The sequence below is a fragment of the Macrobrachium nipponense genome, chromosome 27 (assembly GCF_015104395.2).
Source record: "Macrobrachium nipponense isolate FS-2020 chromosome 27, ASM1510439v2, whole genome shotgun sequence".
Classification (NCBI taxonomy): Eukaryota; Metazoa; Arthropoda; class Malacostraca; order Decapoda; family Palaemonidae; genus Macrobrachium; species Macrobrachium nipponense.
This window is the reverse complement of record NC_087216.1, coordinates 9,495,751-9,510,965: the sequence shown is the minus strand read 5'-3', so window position 1 is coordinate 9,510,965 and position 15,215 is coordinate 9,495,751. Positions and strand designations below refer to the sequence as shown.

Sequence of the window (15,215 nt, the reverse complement as noted above, 5' to 3'; positions counted from 1 at the left end):
TACCCAGGGTATAAATTATGCAAGATCTTAATATGATGAGAGAAAATCAAGCATTGACTGTTATGTTATAGGTCTATAGTGTTCAAGCACCAAATTGATACGCAATATCGATCAAGGTCCAAGTGTTTGGTATCACGTTTTTAATCATCACTCTGTCGTACTAGTTAGTTTCTAAATGGCGACAATGTCGCGCAGAGATTTCTCCTAAGGGAAACTAAAAGAAGAAAGTGACTTCTGGAACTAGTTAAAACCACCTTCACTGCATGTTTCAAGAGTAGCTAAACTAGACATTCGTGGGTCGCTTATACTATAATTTCGTCCTCTTCCGATGGAGCCATGTGGCGACCGGAAACCCAACTAAGGAGTAGGTACAGTAACAATCGATTACAACAAAAGGAGGATAAATTGCACATGAAAATGCCTGTCCATCTTCATAGGCATATCAGTAGTTAAAAAAAATTAAAGAGCATAAATTTAAGATTCATTAATTATCAAAAGCAACGTTAAGTTGGCATAAATGTAATGTAAGTCTGCTCTATGGTATTCGATTCAGTTTCCTTCCAAAATTCACACCTTTGGTGTCCCTCGAGCTTCTGACACCATCTAACCGAACTTAGGCCTCCAAAAGGGTTTATTAATTTCTTTGTCAATGGTAGATAATTGCCATTGGTGCCTTTATATTTATAAGAATATTATGACTAAAGGTATTGGCTAAAATACGCAAATCCAAATGCATTTAGACAACGGGAAGTTGGAGTATTGCAATGATGAACCTTTGGCGATTGCTTGCAAAGAGAATTGTCACTAATCTTATCTTTCATTTCACAAAAGTATTTGTAAAAGTCTGAAGTATAATAAAAGCCTTCCATCCATTTATGAACATTCAATTAATAAGTGTTGGACAGTAGTTGGTGTTCGGCATCCACATGAGTCTGATTATATTATTTTGACATCAAATGACCACGTGAAAATCTAGTATGGTCTATACGTAGTCTTGTTAATATAAATTCTTTAGCTCTTCCTTTTTGTTTGTTTGTTTTTGTGTGGTGCTTTTACATTGCATGGAACCAGTGGTTATTCAGCAACGGGACCAACGGCTTTACGTGACTTCCGAACCACGTCGAGAGTGAACTTCTATCCCCAGAAATACAATCTCTAACTCCCCCAATGGAATGGCCGAGAATCGAACCCGCGATCACCGAGGTGGGACGCTAATACCATACCAACCACGCCGCTGAGGCGCTGCTCTTCCGCTCTTCCTTTTTGAGACGATGACATCCATGAATAAACTTCACTTTTTTTATATTTCCCAATTTATTTGTAGTTGGCACTGATGTCCAATTTGTTTAGTAGTCTTCATATATTAAAGGCTTAATAGATGTTACCCAGTCTGATACTGGAGCACGTGTCATGTTGATGGAATAGTGCAAGCTAATTTGGCAGCTGTATCTGCTTTTACGTTTCCTTCAATTCCCACATGTGCTGGAATCCAACATATTTTTATTAATAGACCTGATTGAATAAGTTGATGGATTTTTATTTGGGTTTCTTGCACAAGATGATTTGGAGACTAGTACGTGTTTATGGCGTCGATAGCACTTAGAGTGGCACTGAAAATTGTGGTGGAAAATGCTTTCTTCTCAGAGTAATTTTTTATTTATAATTTCCTTTTTATACTTAAGGATTCAGAACATAATTCATTCTCATGTTGGTGTGTTAAAGGGCATTTTCGTAATTTAATCATTGTCTAACTTCGTATTGTGTCCTCTGTCATGGTGGGTAATTGGTTATAACTACCTATGAAGCACTCTTTACTACCAAGCGCCTCAGTGGCGTGGTTGGTATGGTGTTGGCGTTCCACCTCGGTGGTCGCGGGTTCGATTCTCGGCCATTCCATTGATGAGTGAGAGACGTGTATTTCTGGTGATAGAAGTTCACTCTCGACGTGGTTTGGAAGTCACGTAAAGCCGTTAGTCCCGTTGCTGAATAACCACTGATTCCATGCAACGTAAAAGCAGCATACAAACAAACAATCACATTACAATCACAAGATGAAGCATGTTTGGTGTTGTTAGTTATTGGGTCAGTTTCTTTGATCGAAGCATTTGATCTTTTAGCTTTAGAAATGACTGATTTTGTAATCCTGTTGGTCCTTTACTGTAGTGATTAGGAATGTTGGTTTGAGGGGTTATATGGGTTATTGTTATTAGTGGAATATTTGAGTCTTGTGGATGGTTGAGGTCAGAGCTGGGCAGTACTTAAGTACATTTGTGTACTTTAAAAATGTACTTCAAGTACTTTTAGAAATGAGTACTTAAGTACAGTACTTAAGTACTTCTTTTATTGTACGTAAGTACTTTGCATTAAATATTTTATAAAATTATTATTTATTTAGTTCTATATGATTTTTTTTTTTTTTTACATACTTGAGTAAATTCAATAATAGCTATGATCATGTTATGCATAGTCTGTAGAGTTGAATTTCACTAACACTGACGTGCGTAACTGAGACGTTCAAAGACTGTTTAAACTGCTCTAGAACAATCAGCAAAGCTCTCAAGTACTGCAAACCTCTTCTTTCTGCCATTTCTGATGGATTTGAGGAACGATTTGGAAAATTTTTTAATTTAAAGGAGGACTCTCTGGACGTGCGTGAAGCAATAATGGCAACTGTCACTCACCCTTACTTCAAGTTGAGGTGGGTTACAATTAGTGCAAAATGGAGCCATGAAAATAAAAAAGAACTTGTTAAAAAGATGCTCATTGAATCTGCAAATGAACTTTCAGTTTCATTGCCTCCTTCTAATGTAGACTCAGCGACCAGTGGATCAGAAGAAGAGGATTATTTTGGTTTTAAGGAAAAAGGAACTGCTAGTCAACCTTCTGGTCACATGTCAGTTGATATGCAGATCCCTCGGAATTCTTAAGGATACAAGATAAGAATCTTCAAAGCCTCAACAAATATCCCTTAGTGAAATCTTTATTTTTAAGATACAATACAACTATACCATCGTCTGCTCCTGTTGAGAGGCTTTTTTCTGTGGCTGGAATAACCCTCCACACCCAAGAGGTCCTCATTGGCTGACAAAACATTTGAGCGACTTATGTTAATAAGAGCTAATAATAAATTTTTGCACCTGAGTTTATCTTCCACTAACATAAATTTCCACTGCAAACTGTATTAAATTCATAATTGCAGGAAACTGGAAAAGGTAACTATTCAATAAGTACCACTTGGTTGAACAATTATTATTTAGTGATACAATAGATAGTATTTTGTTGTGAAAGAATTTAGTACTCATATTTTTGTGATACTAGTAATATTTAACAAATCTGTATTCAATTAGTAGCTATAAGTCTTCAAGTCTTTTGTGAGAAAAAGGTGCCATTTATGAAAAGTAACTTTTAAGTTTATTTTGGTTTAGTTTTATTGTTCGAAATGTGCCATCTATAATCTTCAGCATTAAATGAATGTAACCTGTCAGTTCATTTTATTTATTTACTATTTTTACCACTTTACTATTTTTACAACTGTATTAAATTCATAATTGCAGGAAACTGGAAAGGTAACTATTCAGTAAATACCACTTGGTTGAACAATTATTATTTAGTGATACAATAGATACAAATGTACTTAAGTACTTTATTGTACTTAGTACTTTTAGAATATGTACTTAGTACTTTGGTTTGAGTACTTAAGTACATTAAAAGTACTTAGTGCCCAGCTCTGGTTGAGGTGGGATATTTTGGTTTAGTGTAATGGTATGATTCTCATTAGTATTATATATAGGGGAATGCTATCATTAGTATTGTCCGTTTGAAATTGTGAAGTGATCGATTGATTCTGGACTGTCCAAATGATGATTGCATGATTAGGACTGAGGGTAATTGTGCATTTCTACTTGTGATGAGGTTCGTACAATGTCTTTTAAAATATTCTCCTGGTGCAGTGGGAGTCAATTTGAATTGATTGTACGTAATTTTCAATCTTCATTTTTCCCCATAGGTGGGGTTCTTTCCAGTATTTTCTTTTTGTCAGTTCAATTATTATTATTATTATTATATATATATATATATATATATATTATATATATATATATATATATATAATATATATATACGTATATATATATATATATATTATTCCTTTTCTATTGGAAATTCTTTTTCGTGGACATCTGAATCTTTAGCTAGTAGTGGTATTGGTGGATACGATAAGCTTAGTACGTATTTTGGTTTTTAGTATTATTGTATATTATCTTGTTTGTTATTGTGATGACTGTTGTTTTGATTTTTAGCTACATCTGACAGAGAGTGGCTTTTGAATGGATTATTGACCCCTCTTTACTTTTAGCTCGAGTCTAGCTTCCTTGACTTGTCATTCCTGTTCTATTTATTAACAATTGACATATGTTGGGAGGTTACAGAGTTATCTGATGCGCAGACTGCCTTATTGGCATGTTTTGTATCTTGAGCACTGTGTTCATTGCAGTGGTTTAAAAATAAATGGACGAACTTCTCTATTTTGCCGGAGAAATTTTGATTTTAAATAGGTCTTGCTTGGCCTGTAAATTTTATTTTGGCAGTGTTGATATTTTTATTCTTCTCTTTCCCCGTTGAAATTCAGTATATGTCTAGATCGTGAATATTGTTATATCTCAATTTTAAGGAGTCTAGAAGCAGTTGTTTTGAAAGAGGTTGTTCTTGTTCTTGTTAGGTAGAATGACTGTTTTGTTGGTTACTGGGATTAACCATTCATTACCTTTGATGTGTGTACATTCCATGCCCTGTGTTGGATAATTGTGGAGTAATTTGTTTTCTAGATAGCTGTTGGAATATTGTTTTCAGTTTTGAGGACTAGAAATAATGACTTATCTGGGCCAGAGAGGCCATCAAAATGTGCCAATATGGGATTCAGTCTGTATTTTTTTTTTTCTTTGTTTTATGTACGTTGCTTGTCTTTTAGAATTATTATATTTTACTGTATCCATGGTTAACTGTTGAATTGATGGGAGTTTGGCAGAAGTCTTAATTCAGAATTATTGTTTATTATATATAGTTCCATAGTTATGATATTGGAGTCTTACCAACTGGTTTTTGTTTATTTTTTTATCAATTTCTATGCACCCTAATGGGTGTTCTGAATTTGGATTTAATATTGCACTTGGAATGGGGTGTTCCTTTGTAGCATTTTCATTGTTTGAATCCGTACCTAGGAGGTTCGGGAGCAACTTGCCACTAGACATCAACTGTGCAGGAATTTTTCCCTCATGGGGCCCAGGGGTACCTAAATATTTAAGTTTACTTATAAAGGATTGGGAGATAAAAACAATATCTTGAAAGGACATCAATCGCTTTTGATGAAATTAAATATTTCACCAATGACGCAAGTGAAAATTGACTCCCAGATATCTGCATCCCTACCCTACCTCAAAAGGGGACGGCATAACATGATTAGTATGGCCCAAGTCTAAGCAAAACCCAGTTGTTAGGACTAAGAGCATTATGATATTAAAATTATCCCCATCCTAATCACATTATGGGCAAACCGGACAGAATCCCGAGTTCTATTCCTAGAACCAGCTCCCCTTGGAATCCGTGGTCCAACTCTACAGAATAGTTCCACCTGAAAAAAACAGGTCTGTACTTTGTAGGGTAGATGATGAATCTACCACAGTTCTCACTATTTGGTTTTGGATTTAACTTCACTCTAAGCTCCCTCTGAGCTATATATTTTATCCTTATTTAATATTAGTTTTGGTAAATTCGGACAAGAGTAGAAAAATCCACAAATATTAATCCAAAAACATAAAATATTATATGGGACTCTTAGGTTAGAACAAAGGAAGAAATTCGAGGTTCGAGATACTCCCACCACATCAAGGTGGTCCCAAAATAAGGGGGTTAGGGGTGGTCAAGACAAGAGTAGTAGTCTAGGAAAGCAGTAAGTGACAGACTATCTGGAATAATCTAAGTTGACCAGATTTTACATAAGTAGCCAGATAAGAATTCTTTGTTACCTACCCCATACTCAGATGAGGGATACATAGGTTTGTAAAACATGGATGATTTAGCCCTCCTAGGAGGGGATGACGAGGTGTATGAGAAAGACTGGTGTCAGCCAGTGACAAGAAACCTGAAGGATTTGATGGTGTCATGAGCAGTGATACTCCCCAGTGACCCGGGCAAAATTCTCCTGGCTTTCCTCCTCCTCACAATACTTCTCCCACTGAGGTGAAATCTTAGAAGCATTTTCATCACAAAAAATTAGAACAAGATGAGACAGTAGAAATACAAAAATATCCAACTGAGGTACAGGGGAAAAGAAAAGGTAAAAGGATCAATGGTAGAATATTACTCAACCAAAATTCAACGAACACACTGGGAACACAACCAAAACATCCACAACTGGAGGTAGCCAAGGAGTGAAGTAGTAAGGGGTGCCCCTCTCTCCACCCTTCTCCACCGGTTAACTACCTCATTACTAAGATTCACCTCATCCTGAAGTATAGTTCATTTATGATAGGTGACCGTTGTATACACATTGGAATATAAGAATGGCCATAAAGTCCTTCCAACAGATCTTGCACTGTTTTTCCAACTTAAGAGCACTAACACAAGAATGCATATGCTAATATTGAGGCTATTTTAGTTTACTACTGAAACCTGGAATAAAAATAAAACCAATTTAGGATTATTGTATATATATATAATATATCATTTATTACATAATCATTATCTATTAAATTGACATAAACTGTATGTGATGATAATGAGGATGAACATATGAGAGCTTCAGAGGGCCAAGGCCTGAGCGTGATGTTCATGAGAAAGTCAAAAACAACTATATCAGTCAGTACAGTCTCTGTATTAGCTAACATTGTAAGCTGAAATTCAACAGTTAATATTTTGGCCAATAGAAGAAAGAAGTATGAAAAACAAGGCAAACCAAGTTCTATTTGTTCTAACAAATCAAAAAGCTGTATACAGATGAAAACTATGGTTTTATTGTTTCTATCAAAACATTATTATATTTAGTGTACCTGCTATCATAAATTCATTTCATCACAGTGCAAACTCGCGTCTCTTTAGTAATAACATAACACCCTACTTGACTATTAAGTCACTTCACTGGAGAGAAGAGGGAGAAGATGGACAAGGCCTCATCCAAAATAACTTTTGGAAAGACAAATAAAATGAAGAGAATGGACAAAGGACCCTATCAGATAGGAAACCTGACAGAACTGGTGACATGTTAAGCTATAAAAATAAAATAAGTTTCCCCAATAACTAAATGATGAAAATAAATAAAGATCTTTACAAATGTGGTATTTATTATAAACCACACTACTGACCCAGTTTTCAAAAAAATTATAGACTCCATGGGCAAACAAAAAGGGGTCCACTTTATTGATCAAATAAGGGTCAATAGCTAGACTGGACAACAAAGTAAACATGGATATGAAAATGTAAAAAAAATATTAATTTGGTGAAATTACATTATGCAAATTTTGATTACATTACCAGTTATAAATGAATCGTATATGTATCACCAACTAATTGTACAGGGAAGAAGCAAAGAAACTGGCTTTATACAATAAAAAGAATCATTCAACAATAACTGTACTATACTGCACAGTAACTTCTTGAGTAAATAACTTCAATATGTATCTTTAGAAAAGTTTAGAATCACATTTTGCTAAAATAAAAAATGGGAGTAACTGGCTTGTAACACTTGTCTCTGAGAATCATCTGCCATTTTGCCAATTTCAAAAATTACAGTAAAACTTTGCTTAATATACAACTTCCAACCCAAATTCAAAACAACTCCGGGTTGTCCAGCAACCAAGTACTATACATATATATTTTTCTATGTAACTGCTGTAATTATGTATGTAGCATAGTTAAGTGCTTCTGTGCTACTTCAGCAAATAAAAAAACCCATCGGCAATAAGCATGTTATCTCAAAGCCCAACAATATGGCAATATGAAATGTTAACCTTTTCACCAACTAAATTAATTTGTAAAACTGTCACTGTTCGACATTGCAAATCCTTAGTTGAATTTAGCGTTTAGTGTCTTCAATTATCTGATTCCAAGAAATAATTCTTTAATATTGCAATAATTCCTGTTTAAGATTAGCTAGTTAGTTTTACTACCTCTTACGCAATATGTAACACAATTTCACTCCATGCAATCCACCCAAATTAAAAACTACTGCTGAGGTTTATAACTTCCTTCAAGCTATAAGCACAAATCACAAAAAAAAATCAAGGCATAGCTAGCATATACAATGTTTACCAGTGTGTAAATGCAAGTGTTCTGAATGTAATTCAAAAAGCATTTTGTGGAAACCTACCTACTAACCTAACTCTAACAGCCTGTAATAAAGCTTGGGTTAGTTTCAGTATCTGTATAATACTGAACACTGCCTCTGGCAAGAATTCTTACATGAATTAGGCTTACTCCTCAAACTGACAACAAAAGTAGCTAAACTAGAAAAATATAAAAACCAAAATCCATCAACCTTGAAAAATTTCATAAAACACACATACAACAGCTGCAATTTCATTTAGACATTTGTAAGTTGGAATAATGTATCACATTAAAAACTCTTGGATAATATTGACAAATCAAGTTTCATATTTTGTTTTATAAAAATGGTAGTTAAACAGCCAATAAATGCAAATATTTGTTCATGCATGTTCACACTCCCTCCCATACACAAGAAAAGTTCAACAAAAATGAAAAAAAAAAATTAACGTAATCAACAACAAGAACATTTAAATTCCTAAGCAGTACCTAAATAAATACATAGTATATTCTAAATATTTGCTATCTGGAATAAAAGCTGCAATTTCTACCACTCAAAAAAAAAAAAAAAAACACTACAGTTTACAGTGTAAAAGTAATTATCAAATACTGTACATGAATTATATATAATATCAAGCATAGTTAAAGCATGAACCCCAGATCTGATACCATAAAATTTTATATATCACTGAAATTTAAACATGTTTTGTTTGTTTTGTTTGTATGGTGCTTTTACATTGCATGGAACCATGTTTTGTTTGAGAGTAACTTTGAAAAAAAAATATTTTTCTCTTGTCAAAGAAAAAAAAATTAATAAAATCTTTTATTTTTCATGTTAAGTATTTATAGAAATTTAACTTTTTCATGTCAAGTATTTATAGAAATTTAACTAAGATGATATAAAACCTTAAGACAGTATTACTGTACTTACAATGTTACCATAAGCCGATATTATGCTAATACAACATTCTCATCAGGCAGAATAATGCTTAAAATTCTAGGATCATTTTTTCATAACTGCTGCAGAGAAGAAGGAACATGCAATTAAATTAATTTTAGTTAGAAGAGAAGACAATATAAAATATAAGCATCATGATTGTTATTGTTACCTTCCATTACTGGACCTGGATTCACTGTTTGCTTAGTGAGAATCATTACAAGAGGTCAGAATTATTTTAAATATAGTCATGGCTTCTCAGATAGTTGCCTACCCAAAATTCTGAGACTTTTCATTCAGCATTACTGGCACTGGAGCTTTTAAGGGATACTGAAACAAAATTTCAGTTACTAAACCATTTGCTGTAAAGCATTATGGCGGTAGACACTTGATGTCAGAAACCTTAACTATTAAAACATTTTTCCCTACAACTTAAGCAAGGAGCCTTAACAGATTTGCTCAAAACTGGTAAAATACTAAGGGGTTACAAAAGCACTCATTCCACAGTTTAACATAAGCTCTGTATTTCATGTTCTACTGGCAGTGACCGTTCTTTGGAACTATTAGGGTTATTTAATTGCTCACACACAGTGTTACTGATGTTAATATCTCCCCCTTTCATTGCAATCAGATCATGTTACAATGCTAATAATTTTCTCAACTAAAGGGAGCAACATTAAAAGTAGCTTTGATAACAAAATGAACAATACATTGTTGATCCTTTATATATTCTAACACCTACATTCCATGTAGAAAAGTTAAGATCCAGCCAAGGAATCTATATAGAACTAGAACAGCAATATCTTTCTAATGTTAGCCGATATACCTCTAGCCTACAATGTAAGAGATGGCAACCTATTACGTTATTTATCATAATTTTAAAAAAAAATTCGACACAGAATATAAAAGTAAATACTATAGTAATTAATTTTTTTTCCTTTTATCTGCTACAAGATATGCAGAAATTAAGCCTTTTCCAGAATGTGAAAGCGAGAGGACAAATTTCAAATTGTCATTCATGTAGTGTATAAATTCATTGCCAACAAAATACAAAACTAAAAGCCTAACAAAAAGTCATTAACAACTCAAATTTACTTATTTTCTCTCAAAGAAAACTGTGAAAGATGAAAGATACAGCACTACAGCAGTGAAAATGGCTACTAAACAATTTTAGGGGTGAGTTCCATGTGTTCTGGAGACTAGTACAGTCACACAGTAGTGAGATAAGTATTCTTTACATAAGAATTTTTCTTTTTGATCAACTATTGCAAAAACCACAATCTTGAATAACCAATGACATTCATTTGAGATATCAGTTTATACTAGGATACAGTATTTTACTGAAAAATGTACTATTAGCACTACAATGAACTCTAGAAGAAATTAAAATCTTTAAATACAGTAGTTACACCATCTACTGGTTAGGACCTTGCACCCAGTGACTGCTGCATCTCTGCACAAAGACTTCAACAATTCCCAATTTGGTTGAAACTTTTACCAACTTTTAAAATGAAAAAACCTAATAATAAATCAAAATAATCTAATTTACAATATATTATTGATGCTTAACAGCATTCCTCATCTCCAACTAACTTAATCAATAGAATTAAAAAATTAACAGCTATTTTTGAGAAAAAAAAAAAAACCTAAATTTTAGTGGCTGTAATCAATTAACTTAGACTTGTTTTATAATCTGTTTATAATCTGTAATATTCAGTTTATCAGAAGTAGTGCTATTTTATGTTTTCAGTTACTATTTCTTGTCTCTAAGCCACTATGGCCAGAGATGTGGTACACAGCAGAACCTATAACATATACAGATACACTAACCACATGTAATGAGAGGTACTTGGTAACTACATGGGATCTTCAAACAATTAATACTTAAAATGTTGAGAATGAAATACTATTATCATCTTACTGGAAAATTACAGAATAATTTGATACAAAATGATTCAAAAGACTGGATCCAAGAATGAAAAGCTAAAATAAAATTTTTGAAAATTCCTTCAAAGGCTATGGTACTAATAAGCTGCATTCGGTTCTTGGTAATAAAATCTTCCAGGAAACAATTAAGTGTAATATGCACGGCAATTTAGTAATTTTGTGGCTAATTTCTCAGATCATAACATAAGTGCTGTAACTTACAATGGGGAACAGTATGGGTAATCAATGAAGATTACCGTAAATTTACATGTTTCTATAGGGTATATACTGCAAAACAAAATCAAACTGGTTTACTATGAACGCCAATACAAGCGTTCTCCATTATCACCATATTACTTGCCTCTTTGGAGAGCACCACAATTTGTCTTCCACACAGTAACATATTGGCTCAATAGTCAATTTTCTTTTTGGAGGAGTGCCATAAGAGCAACATTATCCATCATTATTTGTTCATCAGTTTCTAGTTGGGGAAGAAAAATCCCCTTTGGTCAAAACTGATATCTCAAAGGTTACTTAAAGACTGGAAAAGTTCACATGAACCTTTCTCGCCCAGTGGGCTGAAATTCACTGTACTGTTGAGTTTTTTTAATAAAAATAAAACCAACTTACAATAACATATTCAACTTAAGCTGTACCTTCTAACGGCTTCTGGTTTCTGCTAATCGATGCATCAGCCAATTACAAATAACAATATGCTCAGATGACCAAGCCGAGGTTCTTGATTCTCCTGGGGCTAGAAATTCAGTGGCCAGGAAATTTAAAAGGATAAGACTTTGAAGAAAATTAATTATGGAATAATGTTTAAGTACATTTCATATGCATTGAAAAGTGAAGCAATGCCTGGCTGCTCCCCTTGTGACAAAGTAGTAGTTATAAAAACCAATGAATCTAAATAGTCCTATCAATTTAAACTGGACTGGAATATTTTAGTAAAAATAATGAAAAACTACAAATGCCAACTAACATCAAACCATACGTAATATGAATCTTGCACTAAAAATGATAAAAAACTGGCCACCGGTGAATAGTACCATAATTAATATGTCTTAGGGAACAGATTAAGCTGGGCAAACCCATACTTCCTCCCTTCCTGATTTGTCCAGTTCACTTACAAACAGGCTGAGCTAAGCTTAAAATGCTTTTACTTGAGCTTTCTGAATGCTTAAATCTAGAATTTCCATTAAATTTACTGTACAATTCATACTAGCAGCTTATAGCTCCAGGTGGAAGATCATACACTGACATCATAATTTAAGTCTATACTGTCTTTCAAGTATGCAAGATTCACACACATTTTTCCCAAGGATTAATCGTCACCTTCGTCAGATACAACTCAGCAATATTCCTTAAGTAGAAGGAAACAAAGGGTAACAAAGCAAATTCACGAGATATGTAACATTTAAAAATCTACTCAATCAAGTCATTGATTCAATACTCTGTTTTGCTAAGATCAAAGAAACCGAACACGTAATGGACAGAGTAATTCATATTCGTATTTTAAGCCCATAAAGTAATCATCTCTATGACAGCCATGCCTGGTTTCAAAAGATGGAGCTCTTTATTAATGTCGCTATAAATGATAGCAGCAGCTGTAAGTGTAGTCTATCATTGTCACGTTACTTCTCACAATATTGCAAGCACAAACCAAAATACTGTAGGTAACTCACTTTGAACAAGACTTGAATTCCTCTAAAAGTGCGCTTAGTTACACAATTTTGTCAATGTAAAAGCCTTTATTCGCGAATAATCATTACTGTTACCAATACTAGTTTACCCAGAGCAGTCAAGAAAAAATACTCGATTCGAATAAGGCTGGCCAGAATGGCTAGCAAAACTATGTATTCACCACACTTCGATATTCAATAAACAAAAATTTACACATTTAAAACCAACCCAAATAAAGCTATTTTTCAAAAAATTTAAATACAAAATGTGATTTTGACAAAAGTGCTCTAATCAATGACTTAAGAGCGTTATTTTAAATGGCACTGTGATTTTTATATCACCAATTTTGCTTTACCTATGTTGTAATTCATCATATAAAAATTTTTGTTCACAGTTCTGAGTAATTAATATATATTGTAATAACTCAGAAAAGTACAGTATTGGTTAAATAAATGCAACATGAAGTATTTTACCTATTCTTGTCCAATACTTTTACTTTAACTAGTACAAGCCTACTAAGTACGGTAACATTAATGAAGAAACCTTGAGATGTTACATAAATTTGGACCTAGAAAATACTTGGAAAGTACAGGAAAAGATCAGCTGCAGTCCACAAATTATGGATACTGCAAATATTGCCAGTGATTTTTTAGTTTATTTATATATATATATAACAAAAGTCTTTTGAACAGAAATGACAAAAATACAGTACATTCTAAATAAAAAGCATCAAGAGACCCTGACCAGCACGAAGCAGCCCTTGTACAGTTTGTTGCAAGGGCATAAAATATCTGCAAACATTGTCAATGACTGATTTACAATGCAATCCCATTATTTTTTTTTATCTATTTCACTCTGAAATGGCTCAATGAACAAAACCAGCTTCAAGTATGAACATTATAAAATCCCTTGATACAGCAATAAACATACAACACTAAACAACAAAACATATAGCCTGCCAAATACTTGACAGGCATTTTTCCAAGTTAATTTTTACTTTACAATGAAGATGAAGTTGAGAAGCTAAATCTAAAGCATTATAAAAAAAAATTAAGATAAAATCGTATAAAGTAATCACACTTCCATATATCAAATGTTATGAACTTTCTCTCAGGAAATACAGTATATAAAGTACAAATGCAAATAAAAGTGAATTACACATTACTAAAATAGCAGACATTTACCTGATTTGAGGTGACATTACATCCTCTCTCACCCAAAACCCTGGCAAATTGGCTGATGGCAATAATGCTCATGAATGCTGTATGATAAGAGAGGTTTTGTCAAATGAAATGTTACCATATTAAGCCTTCATGAGACATAAGACTTGAAAGTGTGCTACCTTTGAATGCCTGAGAAATTTTACAAACTGCAAAATACCAAAATGTTTTTGTTACTACAGATCAATTGACTACGAAAAAAGTCAGCACAGGAAACTAATAATGACTTAATAATTTTGTAGTGTAAACTTGCAAAAACCCGGGTTTCAGTCAAAATTCAACAAACAACAGCACTACTGAAGATATCACAACCCCAAGACATTTTTCTAAGTCATTCATTCAAGCTTCCCTACGATGCTGAGAAAACTTTACTGTGGGATAAAAGTACATTATTGATTTCAAAATAAAGGTGATGAGTTTTAATACCAGCTCAAAATTTCTCACTATGGACATAACCAGCAAATTGCACACTATTTTAAACATACTGTATTACCATAAAGATAACCCTTACTGACCATTTATCCCTCTTGTCCAAAGTCTTCAGTAAATTTACGTAGTTTATCCAAATCCTCATCATTTACAGAAGGCTTGGAATCGGCTAGGGACCGTAACATATCACTCTGAAAAAAAGAAAGAAAGTTACTGGGACCGTAGCATTTAACTTAGAAAAAAAAATAAGTTAAAGAAATGTACAGTCATTGTAATTGTTCATATACAATAAGAAAAAGTCTATCATTACATAACCTTGTTTCAAGGTTTAACCTTTAATCATGCAAAGGATCACTTCAAAATTTTATTTCATCAACTTCTACATTACAATAATCAAAATCCTGGATACATGCAAAAGCAATAATAATTATAACAAAAACCTTAAATTATTTATTAGTTTTGTAGATTTCCAATTTTTTTATAAATAAAAAATCTCGGAACTGTTCAAGATGGCATTCCATATATCAAGCTTATAAAGAAAACAAAATTAGATTCCTAATTTCATTCTACATATCTAAGGTAATGGAAATCATAAAAATTCTCCCTACAAGTTCCTCTTGATCTTTGAGCAAATTTAAAGGAATAGCCTGGCCAATGCCATTTTGCACCCTTCTTTCTAATGACAGTACTGAGTTATTGGCAGC

At 33.2% G+C, this 15,215-nt stretch overlaps 1 protein-coding gene across 1 annotated transcript in view; it reads right to left on the bottom strand.

Annotated features, from left to right (window-relative positions):
- Positions 1-6,687: 6,687 nt before the first annotated feature.
- Positions 6,688-15,215, bottom strand: part of LOC135200808 (vacuolar protein sorting-associated protein 4-like) — a 116,300-nt gene continuing 107,772 nt past the window's right edge. Inside the window, exon 8 of the mRNA XM_064229467.1 lies at positions 6,688-14,702. Within this exon, the coding sequence (XP_064085537.1) occupies positions 14,601-14,702 (102 nt within the window). The 3' untranslated portion in view covers positions 6,688-14,600. The remainder of the gene's footprint in view (positions 14,703-15,215) is intronic.